Source organism: Dipteris shenzhenensis, chromosome 10 (genome assembly GCF_047967505.1).
Source record: "Dipteris shenzhenensis isolate YYH24624 ecotype China chromosome 10, Dip_SZ_1.0, whole genome shotgun sequence".
NCBI classification, from domain to species: Eukaryota; Viridiplantae; Streptophyta; class Polypodiopsida; order Gleicheniales; family Dipteridaceae; genus Dipteris; species Dipteris shenzhenensis.
Genome location: NC_141605.1, coordinates 39943761 through 39966978, shown reverse-complemented (window position 1 = coordinate 39966978; position 23218 = coordinate 39943761). Strand labels below are relative to the sequence as shown.

The following is a 23218-nucleotide window of genomic DNA, read 5'->3' as shown; positions in this document are numbered from 1 at the left end:
AAAATTCCAAGCTTCATGATAACAAATTGCAATTTAGTAACTGCAATAATTATACATATTACAGAAGTAAAAAGTCTTACTTATCAGGCGATAGGGAAGTGTTTCTGTTGAGGGCCTCTCCAATCTTGTCCATAAACTCGTACAAGAGCCCTAATGTGCTTTCCTCCATGTCCGTGATGCGAAGCACCGTGTAGATAGGATTAATCGATTTGATTAATGGCTCCGCCTGATTCCACCAAGACTCATCCATGATCATGCGGACAAATTTGATAGACTTTGCTTGGCCTCTATCATCCCAATCTCCCCACTCCCGAGACACAACCGTGCGCAACAAGCCCTGGTGCACTTGCGCAAGCCTCTCCACCACTATGAACATGTAAATGTAAGTAAACCTTGTGGCTAGAGGTTTCAATAGCTCAAGGTCACTTTAAGCCTGATAGATGCTGAGGACTTTGGGTCTCTTCATAACAAACTTCACGATACTGCGGGCTGTGGAGAAGATGGCATCAATCCAAGGTATCTTCCCTAGGTCCTCGATCAAAAGATCAAGGCAATGTGAGGCACCAGGTGTCCACACAATCTTAGGGAACTCATCTTCTAACGTGGCACCCATTGACACACAATTGCTGCCATTATCTGTCACCACCTGCACCACATGCTCAACACCTATCTCCATAATGGCTGCCCATAAATGTTCCCAAATATACAACCCTGTAATCACTGTACTTGCAACGGAAGCGTCTATGGCTCTCAAGAACATGGTTCCCTTGCAAGAAGACACTAAAATATTGTACACACTCCTCCTGCATGCATCTGACCATCCATCGCATAAGAGTGTGCATCCATGTTTTTTCCAAGTCTCCTTCAAGGGCTTAATTTGGTCTTCCACACATTCCCTCTCTCTTCTTAGCTCTCTTGTCCACAAGGCCTCATATGTAGGCCCTTCCCATTCATACCCAATGCGGCTCACGGCTCTCCCTTGCAAGAAGACACTAAAATATTGTACACACTCCTCCTGCATGCATCTGATCATCCATCGCATAAGAGTGTGCATCCATGTTTTTTCCAAGTCTCCTTCAAGGGCTTAATTTGGTCTTCCACACATTCCCTCTCTCTTTTTAGCTCTCTTGTCCGCAAGGCCTCATATGTAGGCCCTTCCCATTCATACACAATGCGGCTCACGGCTCTCATGGCCTTCCTCCATCGTGTAGTCTTCGCCACATGAAAGGGTATTGCACACTGTATGAAGAGCTTTGTGAGCTCACTAGTGACCTCCTTCACTGCTTGCTTTTGCAAGCGTGCTTGAATGCTAGACCTTTGCAGTGATCCTCTTTTTCCCGCACTAGCATCCACACTAATTGATCCATGTGGCAAGGGTGTTCTTGTAGCACTAGGACCCGCGCTCGATGTAGTTGATGCCCCTCTACTTCTCTTTGCAGAACCCAATGTGCTGGCATCATCCAATGGCTCAGTGTCAGCAGACTCTTCTTCATCTTGCAGCCCTTGCCCTCCACTTTTTGCAGCCAAGGCTGCCATGCGTACACGCTTCCATTCTGTTAGGCCACCTTTCACTGGAGTAGGCACAAACTCACAAGGTCCTACATCCTTGCTGGGAACACCTGCTAGATGGTCTTTCACCCGTGTGACAGACCCCGTTTTGCTTATGCCGCAATAGTTGCATCTCCACTTCTTGGAGCCACCGCCTGCTTTATAACTATCCAGGAGGGAGACATGGACCCAATAAGCATCTCTCGGCATTGAGGAGGATGGAGAGGTGAGAAGGAGGATGGAGAGGTCACAAGTGAGAAAGGATGGAGAGATAGAAGGAGGATGGAGAGCTCAGAGGTAAAAGAGGATGGAGAGGTGGAAGGAGCCTGGAGGATCAAAGGTAGAAGTGAAGGAGGATGGAGAGGAGGAGGATGGAGAGGTTATAGGTAAGAGAGGATGGAGAGAAGAAGGATGGAGGGATGGAGAGCAGGCTGCCAAGCTACAGCTTGCAGGATGGAGAAGATGGAGAGAAGGATGGAGAGAGAAGGATGGAGGTCTGAGGAAAACGGGATGGAGAGTCCAAGAGCAAAGGATGGAGGGATGGAGAGAGCTTAGAGAAGGTGGAGAGAGCAGCAAGGATGCACAGAAGGAGTGCAATGGGCGGGAGGCAGCAAAAAAAGGAGCCAGGCTGTGAAATCGCGTATTTGGGGGTCTAGGTTAAAAATAGGTTTTACAAAACGAGAAACACCGTTTTCGTTTCCTATCAAGAAATGGCCGTTTCTGGCAACTATGTGTGGTAGTATGTCTGGGGCCTGCCTAGCATATTTGAGAGTTTGGTCATTCCCTTGAAGGTTTCATGGGCATATCAACATGAGTTGGAATTTGTCAAAGTATTGTTGTCTGGTTGTTTATGTTTGCCTACCCTCATTCCCTGTTCGCTGCTAGGCACTCTTTATGCTGATTCTTACATTCTATACTTACCCTTTTGCAGATGCTCGCAAACATGTGCAGGAGACAACATTGCAGATGGGTGGACAATATTGTCCTGATCTGCATCCTCAATGCACTCACCTTGTTGTGCAAATATCCTTAAACACAGTTACTATTGAACTAATCCTTTTGATCCCTTTTTGTAAACTTCAGATTTATATACGTGTTTACTTTTTGGGGCTTGAAGTAAACAGTCCTTGATTCTTTCACAGCTTTGGTGGAAGAAAATATGAACATGCTTTGAAGAATGGGATACGACAGAGTCTTTATGTCGTAAACCTAGCCTGGTTTGTGAATTGTGTCAAACAGAACGGTATGTTCAGTCCAAGTAAATAGCATATGGAGGTCACTTTTACTATGCCACCTGTGAATTGCTGTAAAGTATTGCCTTTTTATGAATAGATATGCAAAGTCATGAACACTTTTGATTTTATTTGTTACCCTTCAAATATTTTTTTTTTGAAAGGCTGCTTTAATTCAATATGTGTTGTAGTGCATTCAACCTTAATTACCTTGTTGTAGTTTAGTGTTTATTACAGGTGAGTGGACCTGTCATATAAAGTAGATCTCTTAGCAGGCGTGAAGCTTGTATATGGACTGAGGTGGATTCTGTGACCTTAGTCTAGAAACTAGAGGAAACCTAGAACTTGTTTTCTGCGAAACATGCTTTTCATTCAACATCAAAAAGTTACCATCAAATCAAAGCTTACAACCCTTCTCTATGATGGTATACAGACCAACACATATGTATTTGTTGTTTTCAAGTAATCTCAGGAAGTGATAGCAATACTGCAAAAGTAGAGGCCATTCAAAATGAATCTCTGTTTTCCTTTAGTACAATGGGACAGCCGGGCATAAATCCCCCTTACTCTTACCTCATTCTCTTATTATGGATTTGAGTGAATTAATTAATTCAAGATTGATTCTTCATAGTAATTCACTGTTAAATGTTTTAATGCCAAATGAAGATGAGGAAGAGCACCAGAATTAAACATTTAAGTATTCTGACAACATTATTGAAATTTAAAAACATAACCAAACAAAAGAGATGGAAAGAAAGACATGGTGCACAACATATGTGGCCCAATGAGAAGGACCCACTGGATTTGCCATTTAGAATACCACATAAGTCACCTTTACACTTCTTCAAATAGAATACTGACCTCATACTGCAATCATGTTGACTCTTTAGTTGAAGCGTCTCTTCCAATTCTCACCAAAAGCTTGGAAAGGAAAGGGTTGTTTGTTCTTCATGGATTTAGCTCTGTTAGAAACTCGCTCCTAAGTACTGTAATTGTGTAGCACAGTTTGCTAGCACAATAAACTCGAATAGTACTACCTTCAAAGAGAAGAGGCCACCCTTGGATTATTGTGCTTTTTCTATCTGCATACGAAAACCAATACCCTCTTTGTTTGGAGTTCATTCTTTTGTTTTGACAGTTGTTTTTATCTCCTAATGTTCAATCCACGTTGTCATAGGCCTTCTTGAAATCCAAGAGGAGGCTAAGACTGCTCCCTTGTTGGAGCAGAGAAAGCCTCACTCACTCTTTCTCTACTCACTAATAATTGAGCTGAGAGAATAATGCAGTCAAACACAAGTGGAACTCTGGAGTGAGTGTGAGAATTGAGGGAACAATAGAAAGGGCCTCCAAAGAGGGAAATAATAACTGAATATCCATCTGCCCAATAGGGTTGAATACAGCTGAACTTTAAGGAGGAAATAAACCGTCACAGCAAAAGGGAAAGAAAGAATATTGTATAGAGGGGAATCCCTCACTGTAGAGCTGGAACTGATGCCTGCGTGATGGAGTCCCTTGCTGCTGCTGTAACCCGGACCAGTCTGGAGATGAACCCGTAGATGTCAAGGATGGGGCAGGTCTGTTGCTCCTTGATGCTGGCCTATAATCTTTTCTGCCGCTGATCCCTATTGCCGGTGATGGGTTTTTTTTGTGCGATTGGTATCTTTTTGTATCAGATAAAAAATGCTATGTAAACATAGGTAATAGCACTCATGTGTAGGAGAAAGTAGCACTGATAGGTGCACATGTAGATAGTAGGGATAGAATAGAAGATAGTAGCTAGAAAATATCATGACATTGGCCCTCTCTATTTTTTTGGGATGATTTTTGTATTGACACATATATTTTGAAATAATTACGCGCTTGTTTGGAGAACCCTGATTGCAGGAGATGATGACAAGAACTTTGCGACCAAAATTGATGATTGGATGACCCATGGAGCCTGGATGTGGACCTTGGATCTTGAGCATTGGCACATGGAACGGATGATGGAGGGGGTGGTCACTGAGGCACTGCAGAAGGACTGGTGCTTTTCTCAAAGAGACTACAGGTAAGGAGTACTTTGCATGGCCACAACAAAAAGTAGAGGACCATAAAGAAGGGTGGAAAGTGAGATAAAAGGTTAAGCTCTCATTGGTTGATGGAAAGAGCCAAATCAATGGCCAAGGATTTGCATGAAAAAGGAAGGATGCGGATTAGTGGAACTACTAGTTGGATTTCTATAAGGGGGGTGGACGGCCTTGATTCAGATCTATCTTCGGGCTCATCTAGTGAAGTAGAGGGCAGTGGATCATGTTTTCATGAGCTTTATGCTCATCTCAGTCTATGGTGGGAATTGCCCACATTCGTTGTTGAGTTAGTTCAGAGGCCAGGGAATTGGTCGTCTTTTGTTTTAGTTTATGTTTCAGTTGATTCGCTTTGTTTCGTAACAACAGCCAGTAGGAGAAGTTGATGGCTTAGCCGCTGAGTTTGTTGGATGTCAACAATTAGCGGTAAAGTTTTCAAAGGTTGTGGTTGCTTGAAAGAATTGGGTGGCCTCTCCGAATTTAACAGAGGTGTTGGGGACGTGCACGAAACAACATCAACCTATTATTATTACAAATGGTCGCGGGAGCTTCCTAGTCGCACCATCAATCTGAGTCCATAGCAAGTACGTGTTCTTGGTTCACAGAAGTTTTTCAATCTCAGAGGTCATTGCAGCTCTCAAGCTTGGGAAATTCTGGTACGGTGGCCGTAGTTCGGCTCACGGACTACTCTTTGAGGAGGCTTTGGATCGTGGCTTCATGGTTAATGGTGTTTTTAAGAGCTCGCACTGGATAGCGATAGCAGCCTTTCAACTACCAATCAGGAATATCGTTGTGAATGCGAAGGGAGGATGGCCGCTGTGCTGATGCGCTGTGGCATTCGCAAATAACCGAGAAGCTCTTGTGGCGCCAGAGAGAATCCACATGCAGATTTTGAGCAAGGTCGTAAATCCAGATCTGGAGCAGGTTTCGAATTTTTACAAGGAACGGAGAGAGCAGCTGGTCGTGACTATCCAAAAGAAGAAGTTCTGGAACTTGTGGTGGCTGTAGTCCGAAGACAATACGTGAAGGGATCATGGCAATCTCGGTCTACTCGCAAAGGATTGATCGCAGCACGTGGATTTATCATGGAGCTGATAGCACTGCTCACGGGCTGTGGAGAGTATTTGCGAACCTGCTCATGTCATACTGAGCTCGTGAAAATGAAGGTTTCGGGTCGTGGCGGCATATAATTGCAATGAAGGCATTACTTTCCGGCTTCTTGAGCATGATCTGAGAACGTGGGTGAATGACCAGCGACTCTAGTTATGGGATCCAAAGGAGCCGCGCGCAGTAGCCACTAAGTGATGCAGCTGATTGTAGAAGACCACCTTTTACGCCATGCGATTTGTGGGTGGTGAATTTTGATGGCTATTCATTGAGGTTGCATCGATTATGTGCATGTGGGATTTTATAAGGGCAGATTCCAATAGTATACATTTTTCAAGGCGAAGTGCTCCATCAACAAGAAGGAACGCCATTTATCTTTGGTTGTGATCTTGCCTTCACTTAAAAGAGCTGGTCTTAGTTGGTGTGAAGCGTTGAAGCTATTTGTTAAGTTGTGGGTGATAGTGGAAGAAACTCAAGGAGTTCACGTTACTTGCTTGCTTCAGATTATTATGTGGATTTTTAAGGCCTACAAGAAATTGATGTGAAGGTCCAAGGTCCCATTCAGGCTCATTGGCATCCAGTTCATCATTGGCAAGCAAGGTTCCATCTGATCCTACAGGGGGTTCTATCTATGAGTTCATGGTTGCTTGGAGGTTGTGATCTCTATACATTTCATCTTTGTATTTTTTACAGTTATTAGTGGCTAGCAGTATATGGTATTTTATGGTGTTTCCCAGTTATGGTGTTTTGAGTTGTCTTGGGATTGTGTTTTTTCTCGGTGTGTTTACAAACGTGACTGTTCATCTAAGTGTAGCTTTGCCAGTCTCATCACGTTTTTGTGCCTCCACAGAGGATCGGTCTCTAGCTGGACCTTCAGTTTACAAGATCGGAATCATTGGTGGTTGATCATCAAAAAGCATGGCTTAGGAGTTCCCGTTGTTTCATGGAATGCCAAGTGAGGATGCTGAGAAGTTTATGAAACAGTTGGAAATTACTTGTTTGATCAAGAATCGGAAGATGCAGCCTTCATGTTACGGATCTTTACCTATTGTGTGCAAGATGAAGCAAGGAGATGGTTTTATGCTTACGAAGCCACTCAGGCAGTGAATAATCCACCGGTAGAAGTAACTTTTGAGTTGGCAAGGGATGCTTTTTTACAGCATTACAAGAGGTATTACAAGAGGGTAGAGGATCCGAATAAGTTGTGGCATGAAATACGAAATTTTGTGCTTGATGCATATATTGAGGACTTCAGTCGCTTGTGGGATCGTTGGTGTGTGTCACTATGGAATGAGCAGCCACCTGCCATGTTGAAGAAGGAGAAATTCATTTCAGGACTAAGAGGCTTTTTGAGGATGAAGCTGGAATTGAAACCTGTAGCCAATTTCCAGGAAGCTGTGGATCTGGCAAAAGCAAAAGAGTGGAAGATGATCAGAATGAAGCAGTTGACCACAGGAGTACAACAAATGTCAAGGAGGGAAGAACAACATGTTATGAGCACCTTGGTTGCACCAGCAGAAATAAAGAATACGGAGAATGACAGGTTGCGTAAAGAAATGCATGAGGTGGTTAACATGTTCAAAAACCTCAGTCTCAATCTTTTGGGAGGTGCAGGAAGAAGACAAGGAAGAGGGCCCAGGCCACTGTATCAAAATCCAAGGAACAGGCAGGATCCAGGAACAGGAAGAGGAGCTAATCAGAGAAGGTTTGAACCCTATAATTGTTACAATTGTGGGGATTGGGGCCACACCAGTCCAAATTGTGATAAGCCTCCACGTAGAGGAGGAGACATGTTTCCTTTGCCAAACAATTTAAGTAATCATGCAAATGATTATGGAATAGAGATAAAGGGGATGCTTGGAACAAGTGGGTTGACACTTGAGGAAAAAGGGAAAGGACAGACAGATGAAAGGCAGCCTGATGTGTCACCAATACACCTAGAGGATCCTGAAGTGATGCCAGTTAAAGAGCCTGAGAAAGAGAGCCTGAGAATGGACACGATGATGCAAAGAAGGAAAAACAGAAGGAAGGGGAGTCTGGCAAAAGCAAATGAGTGAAAGATGATCAGAATGAAGCAGTTGACCACATGATTATAACAAATGTCAAGGAGGAAAGAACAACATGCTATGAGCACCTTGGTTGCACCAGCAGAAATAAAGAATACATGAGGTGGTTAACATGTTCAAAAATCTCAGTCTCAATCTTTTGGGAGGTGCAGGAAGAGGGCCCAAGCCACCGTATCAAAATCCAGGGAACAGGCACGATCCAGGAATAGGAAGAGGAGCTAATTAGAGAAGGTTTGAACCCTATAATTGTTACAATTGTGGGGATTGAGGCCACACCAGTCCAAATTATGATAAGCCTCCACGTAGAGAAGGAGACATGTTTCCTTTGCCAAACAATTTAAGTAATCGTGCAAATGATTATGGAATAGAGGTAAAGGGGATGCTTGGAACAAGTGGGTTGACACCTGAGCAAAAAGGGAAAGGACAGATAGATGAAAGGCAGCGTGATGTGTCACCAATATACCTAGAGGATCCTGAAGTGATGCCGGTTAAAAGAGCAAGAGAGAGAGAGCCTGAGAATGGACACGGTGATGCAAAGAAGGGAAAACAGAAGGAAGGGGAGTCTGCTTCAAGCAAAAAGAAGTCAAGACCAGGAAGACATTTTCAAACAGGGGATTTACCGCTTGGGGGAACTCAAGAAAATTACTCTCTTCAGAAGGATTTGATAGGTAAGAAAGTGGATATTTCGTATGGACAGTTGATGGAGCTTTGCCCTCAGCTAAGAAGAGAATGGAAGCGACTATTCAACCCATCTAAGCAGGAGAGAAAGAAGACGGTAAGGGTTCAATCTTTGGAAGAATTGCCTGATATATGTCCCGTGATAGATGCTTGGCATAAGGGAAAATCTATAGGAGAAGCGTATATTGATGGTGGAGCCTAAGTATGCGTAATTACACAGTCTTGTGTTGAAAGGCTAGGCCTCAAACTAAATGGAGTATCAGGGTACAAGATCAGACTGGCAAATCATTCCAAGGTGAAGTGCTTGGGGATCTTGAATGCCATGGATGTGAGGTCTTTTGGGATTAATGTGAAAGTTGATTGCCATGTCATGTCAGCCGGGATGGGAGCCTTTCCACTAATCTTGGGTAGGCCATGGTTGAGACTAGTGAAAGCAGTCAAGGATTGGGGGAAGGGAACACTTACTCTGTTGGATAAAAAAGGGCTTCAGCATGGTGGATAGGAAGCTCCTAGAGGAAGAAGAAGAAGAAAGAGAAGATAGTGAAGCCAGCTCAAGTGGGACCAAAGAAGAGAGTAAGAGTGAAAGTGACATCACAGATTCAAGTGGGGATGAAGTGGGAATGCTGTTACCAGATGTTGAAGTTGAAGCTAAGAATGGTGAGGATGAATTGGAGGGTAAAGATGTTTCATGGTTTGATTTTATGAAGTTAGTGGAGGAAATAGAGGTGGAACATATGCAAGACGTTCAAGAATGCAATAGTATCTCAAAAGATGCCAGGAAGGACGACCTTGTAGCAGATGAAGGAAGATATCTTGATGTTGTTGAGACAGAAGATACAATTGGGTACTCAGTGCAGGAACATATTAAAGATGAAGTAAAGCAAAGCAGAATATGGCATCATGAAGACGAGAACTGGAAGCATACAGATGAGAATGTTTTTAATCAAAGCAGTAAACTCCATACTCTCAATGAATCTTTCAAGGTCTTCATTGAGTAGCCCATAAAATCTAGGAAATTCATGAGCCATCTTGTCAACTCCAAAAACTGGAAAAGCATCAACCAAACACCCCAATACTAACAGCTCTATTCCTCAGTAAGGCTCTGACCTGCATTTAACTTAGCATTCTTTTTGTTTAGGGCAATCTCCTAAGAACTCTCTTAATTATTGCTCGAGGACAAATCACTCGAAGTGAATAATCAAAACATCTAGTTTCCATGTGTCCACACCCATCACACTCCTTGCAGATAATTACCCACATACGAGCAGTTCGGCCCATCATGCAACACTCTGCAGCTAAACCACAAAAAAGACATATTAAACCTCTTCCATCCCTTCTAGGCTATCTTGTCATGAGTGTACACAATCTCAATCCAAGATCCACAATGACTTTTTGTGTTTTTGTCCCCAGCAGGACCACCAAAAAGATAATACAACAAAAAAGAAACACAACAGGAGAAGTTCATATGTCTATCCAACTGAGAAATATGGTGGCCAGGACATCATAGAATCAGTATAGCAGAGTGGAATGGCCCCAAGGAATAGGGCCTAGCACACCATCCAGAGCATGGATCCAATCGTAGTGGTGGTATCATGCAGAAACTCGCTTCAATCAATCCCAGCAACACTCATCATACCCAACAAGCACCAATTCCAAATGAAATGACAACCTCGGGCCAGAGAATCTGCCACAAATACCCTTATCAGAACATTGAACCGTCAGATATGTAGAAAAAGAACCCACAGCTATTTTCGAATTTCATATTGAGTTTGGTGCTGGCCGGTGATTGCTGAAGAGTGACGTGGGGAGCTGGTTGTCCTACAGGCAGTTAATGAAGAGATCTTCTCATCGCACTCTTGTGGTCTACTTGTTGACGCAAGTTTATGGCGGACATGCAGTTTTCTTCTGAAGAGGAGAGTAAAAGCTGTATCTATTTAGTACGACCTGATCTGAAGATGTTCGTGGTTGGTTCCTGATTCAGACGCAGAGAATTTCTCACCTTTCAAGGAAAATCAGCCCATCCAAGGCCAGGGACAAAATCTCTAGGCTCTCCTGACATTTTTGTAATATCTCTACACTGATTATTAAGCCTTGCTATATTTGGTTAGCCAACCTTGCATAATCGGCAGAATAACCAGATGGATTCTCAGTAAATGGACTGGATGAGGTCAATGAAGCTGTCCTGATGCAATCTTGAGTAATATTTTAATGGGTGTCATGCATACATGAAAGATGGGGTTCTTTGCAATGACAATGCAACTCTGATTGTCACAACAAGTGGGAGTGTCACACCATCCTATGAAACTACCATTGGCTCATCCTCGGCATACCTTAAAAGGTACAAACTTCATTAGAATAGAGAGGACTCAAAATATCAAACAATAGGACCAATCTATTGACACAGAGAACAGACGATAGAAAGGATTCAAAATTTCATGAGAATAGGGAGGACTTGAAATATCAAACAATAGGACCAATCTACACTGACCTGAGTCATTGAAAGATCAGAAAACTTTCCAGCTTGTTTGCAAAATATTCAAGAACTCACCTATTGTTGTATTAAAAGATAAAGGATTTATGATTGGTAGAGATCTGAACTGTAATGTGGTCTAGCACTATACAATGATTTTGTTAGCCTCATATGTTTATCAAGGCTACCGTTTGCTCAAAGCCTTCTGTACCTAAACATTGCTCTTATAGTTGAAACTGACGCTATAGGCTCTTATATAAAATGTGAAGACCATTCTATTGAGAGCGTCAAGGTGTGTCTTCTGAGCATTGTGGCTGGTCTGATGTTTTTTTCTTGCAGATAGACTTGATGAAGCAGTGTATAGTGTACAAAGACTTAGGAACACAAGGTTTCCACATCAGGAATTCCATCACATTCTGAATGGTTCTAAGGGAGACCATTCTTGTTTTCCTTCTTCACCTCAACCAGAAAAGAAATCATTAAGCCTTGCAGTACAGGATGCTTTTCTAACTTCAAGCAAGGACATGCTAAATCAAGGAGCCATTTTCTCAGGCCTGCGTTTCTTCATTGATGTGGTCTCATCAAATGAGCTGCGAGCAAAGGTAGTTAGCAATTTATGACAGTTCCTATTTTTTTTTTTTAAATAATTTTGACAATGTCAAACAAAGCATTTATATATCTTGTCTAGGGTGAGTAAAGTGAACAATCAGCTACTACGCATCCCATTGTCAGTTCTTATAAAAGCTCGTCCGTTTTGTGACAAAGAGTAGTCAAAGCACAAAGGTGGTCAAGATGAAAAAGAGACAATACAATTCGGTCATATTCAGGAATACTTCTTGAAAGTTCACATTGTGATGCTCTCATCCTAGGTTGTAGAAGCTGTGGCAGAGAACGGTGCATCTTATCTTGACCATTGGCTCATTGGATCTGAGGCAACCCATGTAGTATGTGAGGGGAGCTGCATGCTGAAGTACCTGGGATTCAACATAAATTTAGTCACGGTAAGTAGTGTGCTTGCCAAGCAAGTAATTCTGTGTTTTTTCAGATGTCCAATATAAAGAAGAAGATATTATTTCTCTGGTTGATCTTTGAATCCTATGACATGCAGCCTTTATGGGTAATGAAGTCCGTAAGAGAGAGACATCTTCACCGTATGGTCCAGTTATCTGCTGACTTGGCTCGGCATGTTTCCATCTTGCTGGATGCCACACAGAATGGCCATGTTCTGAAGGTATTCCTTAGGCAGTGCTTTGTTGAAGAAGGTTCTGGTTTTGTTGGGTGTTCTTCAGTATTCCTGATTCTTGTTGCCAGGATGCCAGTAACGTCCATGGGAGTAAAAGTTTAGCTCTTGGTGGACCTGGTTTTGGGTGGGATTTAGAAGCTCAAATCCAGGAAAGAGAAGAAAGAGCAGATGCTGCAAAGGCTTGTGTGAGGAGGCGCCGTGGTCCTCGAATGCAAGTAAGGTTCAGTGTTCCTTATCTCTAGAGAAAGCATATTGGTGTGTGTGCACTCTGGATATGCATAATGATGATGTGACCTGAACTCCTTTTAGGCACTGAAGATATAATTTGGCAATGTTATAGTTTATAGTCCACATGATGCATGCAAAAATTGATTGGTTAAAACTTTACCAGTGAACTCTTTTGCCTTCAAGAGGCAATGTGTCTGTTCTTGTTTAGGTCCTAGGATGCTATGTTTGGGAATAACTTTGTCCTTTTTGCTTCATTAGCCATTTATTTTGTTAATTCCATCTAGGTAGTATTTTCTGCAGCCATGCCGGACAATACCCAAATCAATTACTCCAAGCGTTCTTCTTGAATCTATATGTTGGTCGGTTACGCAACCACCATCTGCTGCACAAATCTACACAGATAGCTCTGTTGGTGTCGAGTATGATATTGAGGAGGATGGGCAGGAGCTAAAGAGATTGCATGGTATTCCAGAGGATACAGTTTATACACGGCCAATGAGCGAGAGGTATTAAATTTATATCTGCTGAATTAGGAGATTTTAAAAGCATTTATGCTCATGATCTTACGCAAAAGACTAAAAGCATGAACTCTCTAATACATAGCAGCGACTAAATCGATTCAGAGCTAGGGTCAGCACTGTGTATGGGTGATGCTGGCAGCTGTAATTTCCATCAGGCCAAATAGATAATTTGATAGTAGCCAGATGCATGGAGTGTTATGTACTAAATGATATCAGCAAAAGAGAAAGGTTCCCAGTTGAGCAACTTAGAATCTTGCTTTAGAAAGAGGAGAAAGGATTCACCCACCTTTTCATTGCTTCATCCAGTACACATTGATCTTATACGAGGGCTTTGAAAATATTGAAAGCCCATTTTTAGGACACTCAACTTCATTATACTTTTTGTTTGTCCTCTACTGAGGAATCCACGGTCATGGTGCTTTTATTTTGAATAGGCATATTATTTGCTTGATACCTATTCTCTGTAAATGTTTATAGCTTGAGATAAAAAGGAACTCTATTGACTTTTCTACATCTCAATGCATGACAGTGAGAAAAAGGAGGTGGTTTTCAAAGCACCTTTCTTGACAGTGCTTTTCCCTGTTGATCCATTTGATGAAATTGGTCCTTCTTCCAGAACTTTCTTCAGTGAGAAGGGTTTTGGTAGACAAAAACTTGTAGAACTTATCTGGGCCTTTTACCAGGTTCGTTCCTACTAAGCAAGCCGTAGGTGATTGCTTCAACAAGTTTCATTTGCAGTCAGTTTTCTGGATGAGAAATGTGTTGGGATAGTGATTGATTTCTCGCTTTGCAGGAATATATGCCACCTGGCGAAGTGGAAGTGGCTCTTTATTCAGATTCCAAGCATGCAGACAATCTCCGAACTGTATACGTTAATAGAGAAGCTATAGAGTTAGGTTATGTTCCCATTAAAAGATGTGATATTTTAGGGAGCAGGAAGAGTTTTGAAGGGCTAAAGCGGTTTGGAAGAGACATCAGAAACCATGTTTATGAATTGTGGCTTGGTGCCTGAAATTCATGCCTTTGTACACATTCTTTACAAGTTTGCTTCTGTCTATATTTTATCATAGAAAATTAGTGTGCTCAACAGAAGTTATTTCCTTTTGATAAGGGGGTATTTTCTGAAGTATCTTGTTATGCTCTGAATCATGTGGGATTCTGTTTGCAGGCTTGACAGAGAAGCAAGTTATACTCAAACTGTTCATGGCTTGTTTCTACTTGTATATACCAATTCTTCTTATATGGAGAAAGCTTGAAAAGTATCAGGGTAATAGCATGTTCAAATATTAAACCTAAATTGATAACTGCTGCAGCTGTACTTAAAATGCCATAAAGTCGTTTTAATATATTCCTGCTCTTTGTAAATTCATTTTTCAGGGCTTAGGGGCATCGTTACAATGACGCAAAATAGACTCTCAAATCAGAAGCTTGCCATTGAGTTCACAATGTTTTGATGCCCCATTGATGTCAGGATATGATTTTTTCTTAATGTCTAAAGGAAGGCATAGCAATTCAAGGTGCTTATTATACTCTACTTCTTAATGATTTACTCGGTTTTCTTAATGTACCATAATTATTCATTCCTCTTTGAAAGGAATTAAGAAGTAGAAATAACTGATCTGCTCAGCTCCCTCGAGAGAATTCAAAGGTCTCCTCAAGATCGTAGGGAGACTTTTGTTTGAGCTCGATATACTCTTATAAAGCAACTTAGAACAGCTTTTGTTCTGTTTGTTTCCTATGCCTTGTGTGGTTCAGCAAACTATGGAAGTTGACAGAAGTCATGAGGTGGGCCATTTAATTAAGCACTACATGATAGTTGATCGTTAGAATAATCACCTGTCCCACAAACTGATTTCCTGTTTTTAGCTGTAATGGAAGTACATAACTATTGTGTGAATTGGTATTTCGACATATTATTTTGAGACAGATTCAGATCATGTTTAGATTTAGATTAAAGTAAGGTCAATTGGTAACTCAAACTCATGGGTGAAATTTGAATTGACACATCAAAATATGCATCTCAGTGTGAGTGAAGAGGCAGTGCGCCTCCTCTACACAAAGCTGTGAAAGGCTAGAATGACATTTAGATCGATGCAGAGGTTTAGATTTAGATCATCAAGTTTAGATTGGCATGCGACGGTTAGGACAAGTATTTCTAAAGCTCATAGGACAAATACTTCTAAATTGATACAATGGTTCTTTGATCAGTAATGGTATGGGATCCTAACGCTATCTTGAGTCTCCATGGTATGCATTCCTAGTCGTAAGACAGGCCATTTGATACTGATCGTTATTCAATCACGTCTCGCACAAACTGATTTCTTCGCAGTCTAACAGTAATGGAAATACAAAATAATTGTGTGAATTGCTAGTTCGACATGTTATTCTAGTGTATTTTGAAATAGATTCAGATCATGCTGAGACTTGGATCGAAAAAACCAGAACAAGTGGTAACTCAGATTAACGGGTGAAAATTGAATGGATACATGTAAAAATACGTCGCAGTAGATGCAGAGCAGATTTAGGTTTAGATTTAGATTGTCAAGTTCAGATCTGGCAGGCTCTCTTAACACACAACTATAAACTCGTGCGCATGTCCTTGCACTTTGTTCGATTCCAATCATGTTGAGGGTTAAGAGGATGATTGTATGCAGTTTTAGGCTTAAAAAGGGGAAAAGGACATTGTACATTAAAAAGAAAGTTACTGAATCAGCATGCTTCTGCTGTTATCTTCCTGACTGTTATCCATTTCTCTTTTATCATCTACTATCTCAGTGCATGCTTTGGTGCTGAATTGCTACATGGTTTTCTCTCTTTTGCTTGACCTCCTTGCAGCAGAAACGCTCCCACATTTCAGCCATAGCTCTAGAACCTAGAGTCCTATGCTCCCAAATGGCACGTTAGGGTGCGTTTATGTAGACTATCAGGATGTATTGAAAATCCCTAAACATCCTATCCCTCATATGATGAAAAATTCTGGATATGGCTTCTTTGAAGTCTTTAACAACGAGACACTCCACCTACTACAAGTTGATATCCAACATAGTCATCAAGCCACTGACAGATAATATCTTGCCAGATGGGACCAAGATGAATATGGAAAGAAACTGAAACTGTATGTTACTAGTAGCCAACCCAGATGTTCCAAGTTGTGATAAATATGGAGAGAAATTGAAACTGTATGTAGTGGGCAACAGAGATGTTCCAACTTGTGATGCTAGAAACTTTCTCCCATACACTATGTCCTTTGGAAAAGGCGAAGGGCACAAGCGGGAGGGAGGAGTCCCCTCATGTGTCTCAATCTTGATAACACATTGGCCTTGAATCCTATATGCTGGAGCGACTGGGTCATTTGGGAGAAGGCATGGCCGGCCTTAATCAATCATGCGGCCATCACCCAAATGAAGTCTTTGCATCCTTTACATGCTGAGCACAATCTGGAGGGCTCCCATGCACCTCCTTTGCACTGTAAGTAGTTCTAGAGACAGTCCGGAATCGTCTCCAAATATTTATTTGCACAGTGAAGGCATACATCTATCCTCACGCTATGCTTAATCAATGTGCATCCTTTGCCCTAGCATACGTGCCTCCCAATCTTGTATTTTTGGTTGCCAAATGAGTGGTTGTCTCTCAAACTCTTGCTTGCACAGAGGACTAACTCAAATGAGTTTGCTAGACAGTTGTCGCCACATAGTGTTAAGGCTTTGCATCAAAGGGGAGCCCTTCCCTGTGAGGGAAATCTTTGAGAAAATCCACCCATGGGACTATTGCCACTCTCTTGTGCGAGGGTGCTCCTAGGGAATGTAGGTGAAAGAAGCAGTGCTCACCACAACACCCCCATGCCGTCTCTCTCTCTCTCTCTCTCTCTCTCTCTCTCTCTCTCTCTATCTTTCTCTTCCCGCAAGAGCTTCAAGGGCTTATAGCTTTGAGACCTCATATCACTAGTGTCCCCAAAAGGGCTTTGCTCTGCATCTCAGTCCTCCTTGTACCTATGGTAGGATTATCATCGACCAAGCAACATTGGCTCTAGTATTCCTCATACCATCCGAACTTGCCTATAAAAAATTGTGCACAATGTGCCTAAGTTGACCCATGCATCCTTTATGGAAACACTAGCAAGAAGCTATGTAATATACCTAATTAACCATGAGGGCCCTACTTGCCAGAGAGATTTTGGTTGAGCTCCAATACACACTCTCTAGCACTAGGGCAATCTTGTTACTTTGCTAAAATATCAATGCTAACTTGGTAGCTTAAGTATCTCGTTGTGTGCCCCTCGGAATCTATTGGAAGCCAAGTGCAGCCCCCCAATCTTGGATCTCTTGGACGTTTTCAATTGCCATGAGGGAACCCATTGATTTGATCCAATTGATCTTAGCCCATAGGCCAAATAGTAAGTCGCTAGGTTCTCCACATAGAGTACCGTATCGTTCGCAAACTTTGAATCCCAAATCTTCTCCTCCTTGTGAATCAAGAGCCTCATCCTCGTGAGGCTTGCTTCTTGGGAGGATGGAAAGTAGCCCAAAGGCCAAATCCTTTGCGACAAAGAGGAAGAGGAAGGAGATAGCCTTCATGAATCCAGTGAGAAAGAGCAAAGGCCTCTCCTATGTTGGCAAATAGTTGAGACCTCTTGAATCCTGCAATCTGATTAGCCCATCCTTTGCATCGTGTCCTCTAGAAAGGACCACTCCATTCTTTCATAAGTTTTCCCCAAATCTAAAAGAAGCATCACGATAGGTTGAGACTCCTCCCATGCCCAATCCACTACCTGCCAAAAGGTGAAAATATTCTCTAGGATATTGTGATCTTGAACGAAGCTTGTCTATGTGTCATGGATAATATCTGCAAGGTTAGACCTCAACCGCAAGCTCAAGACCTTGGCTAAGATCTTGTACATAGTTTCCAACAAAGTAATCGATCTCAATTGATGAATGTCACTTGTCCCCCCCTTCGGGATCAAACAAATACAGCCTCGACTCAAGGACTAAGGGAGGGTGGTAAATAAGGCCCTCTTGTGGGTGGGAACCTGAGGGCAACCATGGATTTCTATGACTTCGAAGGGGGTTTAGAAGGGGAGTAGTCCTCGTTTGTGCAACACCACATTAGAGGCATAACAAGCTCAATACCTACCTTCAAGGGCCATTACATCATGAAGAAAGACTCTTCTCCAAGCCAGTGGGCACACTGTTGCAAATGGCCACCTATGCAGCATGAGCTTCTGGCCCCACCCTACTGCTAGGTCCAAACCTTGTCTATTTGGCAAGAAACATGACTGATAGATAACCACGTCCTAGTGGGTGATCCATAACTCCCTACCTTGAGGTCTTAGGCACTTGATGATAAGGACCTTTGGTCCCACATCATGAGATTAAAAAGCATTGGGTCTACCTCTACTCTCTCGTAAGGAAAAGTTGAAGCTCCAGAAAGGTCATGAGGAGGAACCAATTTCCCCAATGGAACCCCTTTATAAGGCTACAAGATCACAATTGTCACCTCTAGGGCAAGGAGGTAAGCATTTGGGATGTCAAGGTAGTTCCATGGTTTAAGCTTCTGAAAATCACTCGAGAAGGGTTGTATTGGACATGGCCTGAGACCTAGAAGTTGAGAAAAGGGTCCAATTTGCCTTGGACTACTCTATAAGAGCTACAACCTATGCTAGGAGAGTGCCAAGCTAAGACAAAGAGGAAGAGGCCTGAGATTGCAAGGGGAAGACCCTAGGCTTGCCTTTGCCCTAAGTCGGCATGGAAGGTGGCTAAGACTATGAAGGGGGAGGAAGGAGGGGGAAATGGGAGGGACTATTGTCAAGGTGGGGGGAGGAGGTAGAGAAGAGGAGGGCGGGGGGCAAGTGGTGAGAGCAACTACAATAGTAGAGGTGGGTGCAAGGGGCAGAGGAAGATTTGGGGGAGGGGGGGAAGGGAATAGGTAGGGGGGGGGGGGGGTAGGGGGGGATCGGGCTGGTGGGCTCTCCTATGGCTTGCAACTGTGCATGAACCCAAGTCCTCTCGGATGTTGCATCTAGCGAGTTTGCTGAAAGATAAAAAAGGTGGAGTTTGGGTTGGAAAGTTGTTGCTCAGTTTGCCATCGAGAGAGTACTAGCCCATTTTCTTACATTTAAGGCACTGACCTGGTAGAAGACAAACCTCCACTTGCTAATGGAACTCATTCACATCAAGGGCCTTAAGGTAGATCTCCTTAGGAAGGAAATCTAGACTCTCTACGATCATCCTAAGACAAAGGATCCCATCATTTGCCACTAGCAAAGCTGCTGAGACCGACATGGACTCTAGCCAAATGCAATTCCAATGGAAGGGAGGATGGGCTAGTCCTCTCACAAGCCCAAAATGAGGATTTGTGTCCATGTTGTCGATTGTGAACCTATGGTACCAAGGTATAAAGTAAACAAGGTGCGAGCCAAGGAAAATGGGGCTCAATTCCACAAGGGTCGGTGGTGTCATGGGAACTCAGGTAGTTAATGGATGCTCCTTTCCCATAGATGTGACCTCTTGGATGTGGTCTTGATCTAGTGCCAAGCTTGCTTGTATCCGATTCCGCCCTTGGCTCTTCAAAGGCATGAGCCCAACAATCTTGCCCACCACAGCTCTGTCTTGGAACGACAGGACTATTAACTTCACCTATGGATAAATTAAAACCTTAACAATTGCGGGAGTTGAAGGTGCTTACATAGGAGCCCCTCTTGCTAGACAAAATGTCGCCACCAAGCTTCTTTTCTTCGAGGTGAATCAATAACCTTTGCAATGCAAAAAAAGGAAAGGGGGGTGGAAAAGGAAAACGGGTGGTAGTGAGGACCAAGATTCCCACCAAAAGGCTAGCCAAGGGCTTAGACAAAAAAGCCTACTCCAAGAACTAAAAAGGGCTAGCAAAAAACTCACTAAAAAGGGGCCAATTGAGCCAAAGTATTTGCATCAAAAGGTTGAGATAGGGCCTTGAGCCATTACCAAACAATCTAGAAAAAATACTCCTAGGCAAAAGCAACAGAAGCTACAACTTGCACCAAAAGGTGCAAGAAAGACTCTTGAATCAAGAAAACCCTAGAAGAGTACCACAGGCCAAACACAAACAGTGCTAAAGGCTCTTGGGGTAGGGGAGCTACTAGAGGTTATCTTTGAATAATAAACCAACACTAAATGCCAATTGACTTAAAGCCGGTGCAACAAGATGGAGGGCCTTTAGAGTGGTGCAAACTGGGGGGGGGGGGCTTCGTATAGGCACAGTTAAGGGGGACACTGGTAGAAAGCTCACGGGTGAGCATAACACCTTGAAGGCTCCATACAGGTCCCAAAAGGTAGGAAGCAAGCTATTGGTGAGGTTGAAGAAGGCCAAAGGTGGTAGGGTGAAACCAAAAGCGAAGGAGCATGAGAAGAGGTGAGAGGGAATAAGGTTGAAAGCAAGGGGAGAAGGGGCAATGGCGAAGCTGTGAAAGAAGCACATAGGTAGAGCAAGTAGCTCACAATCGCAATCGTTATTTTGTTTAATCTCCTCACTTCTAAGTGGAACTTGATGAGCTAAATTGAATATTGATGGGTAGATTCACATGCCATGAAAATTAACCTATGTTTGACCTTGTAACTCGTTTAGGCTGTTCGAATTAGTTTACCTTGTGCTTTGTAGCAAGCATTCAATCATTACTAACTAGACCATACTTATCATATCATGGTGCCATGTTAATGTCCGACTAGTAAACAAAACTCAGCAAATAGCACCAACTTAAGAGTAGCAGTCATGCCATAAAGGATAATAATGAATTGATCTAATTATAAATCAAGCGCGCTTAAATCTTGTTTATACATAATGAAATTTTGATTCTTAGCATGAACTCATATCAACTTTGAACATCTATTAACCTATGCATGACAAGACTCATGATCCTTTGATAGAGAGTGTAGAGTTCCTAGTCGTGCAATTGTGTGCATCGGCTACATATTTGCAAGTGCACTTGGTTGGTAAAGTAGCCTTTAAGGGAATATACTAAAGAGAAAGACTTTCGATGCTGTGAACGAACCTTGCAATTATGTATGGTTTTTCTTCCATTTTGCAAAGAAGAAGTTTTCCTATCGATTGGTGGTGTAGATGATGTGTATCAAAGGTGGAGGTGGTAGCTCGATTATTTTGTTGCAACCATGTTCATTTGGTTTTTTGGCTATTGAATTCTAGTCATTGGTTCTACAAAAAACAGTCAACCTCTCTCTCTCTCCCTCTCTCCTTCTCTCTCTGAGGTTGAGGGAGAGGAGCTTCATAAGATGAGAGCATCATGGATTAGCAGTGGGAGTGTCCACCACGATGTTCCCAGACAAGGGACACACACCCCACGTGTGACACAAAGAGGGACCAGAGCACACATGATCGAGGTTCGCTCTATCTCATCCCTTCTCAGATGTGACCGCCAAAGACAACGCATCACCCTTGATGTAGCCCGCTGAATCTAGAGATCGAGGAGACCACACCCTCCCCCACATTGAGAGACTGCTCGACAGACAACACAAATATGAGAGCTCCCTCACATCTCATCAGAGAGCCACTAGGTTACTTGGATATACAAAACCTAAACATGTACTAAGGGTGCTAGCTCTAAGCACCTGATACTTTTCTATTATTTTGCTTATGCTACTCTAGTATTTTGACACTTGATTTACCAGTTTAGCACTTTAGCTTTTAGTAAGGGCCTTAGTGAGCCCTTTGCTTTAGCCCTCAATGGCTTGTATGAGTTACTTTTTGGCTTGTACTTTGTCTCATAGGCCCACGAGGCCTCTTGCAGACGTTAATACATCTTTGTTTCTCTCTCTCTCTCTCTCTCTTCTCTCTCTCTCTCTCTCTCTCTCTCTCTCTCTCTCTCTCTCTCTCTCTCTCTCTCTCTCTCTCACTCTCTCTCTCTCAGATATGTGCGTGCATTTATGCGCACTTGCAAAAGCAAGCCTCTATCATGAGATAGACATCGAAGGAAGTGAAATACTGTGTGAATAACTTGTTGATAACTCACCTGATGGACTAATATGGTAAAAGGCTTGGCCATTCTTGAATTGCCATACACAAATAGTAGCCCCTCTAATTGTAGGCCAAATCTTTTGCATGTTGAGTGAGAGGAGAGACCCAATTTCTCTCCCACTAGACAATCCTTCACGTGATGTAAAACTTGAAGCTAACTCTCTTCAAGCCAAATTCGGCTCACTATGCCATAAGACATGGATGTTAGTTTCTTTCTATCTTCCACACATGGATCATAAAGAAAATATAGCCATCCATATGTTAAGTATCTCTGAGATTATGTGCCATTGGTTAGTTCATGTCCAACTGATTTTTGGCAAGGGTTTGGCCTCCCAATTTGCTTGAATCTAGCATTACGAGGCCCCTATGAGCCCACCTTCTATTTCATCTTGGTGCAAGCTTTGCTTGGCTTTTCAAAAGGGTGTAGACAAAGATTGGTGCTAAGCTTGGAGAATTCTTGGCCACTCATCCACTCCCAACGCTTTGCTTAGTCCCCTCATTACATACAAAATTAGCAACCACCTACCCTAAACATTAGCTCATTGATTGATTATTCAGCATGTGGTTTCACCTAATATCTTGTATAGACCCCCAAGACAACCAAATTTGATTAGCATTGTCCCCCAAATCCTTCCATCTAATAACTCCTTTGTGTTGCATCCAATTGCATAGTTTGAGATTCCTTAGTGCTATAGTCTATAGAGCATTCCATTAGCATGTCTTTGACCACCAGCTAGCCTCACCTAGTGATGTGTCTACCCCACGTCCTCCCTTCCCCTTCCATTATTTGTGAGTTAGGACCTCTTTCCAACTCAAAACTAGCCAAGAGATTAAGTCCAAGTTCACAACTTAGAGAGGAAACAATGACATCCATTTGTCCTTCATTTCAACACCCTATATGTACTAGCCCCTTTTGAACCACTTTGCCTAATAATAATTTTCATTGCTTCAGCCGAGCAACCCTATGAATAGTGCTAGTGAATCACCCAGTATGCATGCCTTTGAGTCTCAACTTAAGGACTCTAGGTCCTCCTATCTCTATGATTGCATGCTAAGGGATAG

The 23218-nt window shown here is 42.6% G+C and overlaps 1 protein-coding gene across 3 annotated transcripts; it reads left to right on the top strand.

The window, feature by feature from the left end:
* The first annotated feature begins 2658 nt into the window (after positions 1-2658).
* Positions 2659-14911, top strand: LOC147897816 (uncharacterized). 3 transcript variants are annotated; one of them, XM_087380450.1, is made up of 10 exons: positions 6211-6603; positions 11504-11766; positions 12034-12165; positions 12273-12395; positions 12476-12622; positions 12936-13141; positions 13686-13839; positions 13950-14047; positions 14325-14423; positions 14534-14911. In XM_087380450.1, exons 1-9 carry the CDS (start codon positions 6582-6584, stop codon positions 14410-14412), a joined length of 1233 nt encoding a protein of 410 aa, XP_087236576.1. In that variant the 5' UTR covers positions 6211-6581; the 3' UTR covers positions 14413-14423; positions 14534-14911. The 3 variants fall into 3 exon arrangements, 1 of the variants encoding a protein (XP_087236576.1); XR_015541682.1 differs by lacking the exon at positions 6211-6603 and adding an exon at positions 2659-2791 and having other exon boundaries at positions 13950-14423; XR_015541681.1 differs by having other exon boundaries at positions 13950-14423.
* The last annotated feature ends 8307 nt before the right edge of the window (positions 14912-23218 follow it).

Excerpts from the sequence above, each read along its gene's own strand:
- LOC147897816 (XM_087380450.1), top strand. The coding sequence starts at position 6,582 with ATGAGTTCATGGTTGCTTGGAG. Across the intron at positions 13,840-13,949 it reads TTATCTGGGCCTTTTACCAG|GAATATATGCCACCTGGCGA; the intron begins GTTCGTTCCTAC and ends CTCGCTTTGCAG. Across the intron at positions 14,048-14,324 it reads GTTAATAGAGAAGCTATAGA|GCTTGACAGAGAAGCAAGTT; the intron begins GTTAGGTTATGT and ends TTCTGTTTGCAG.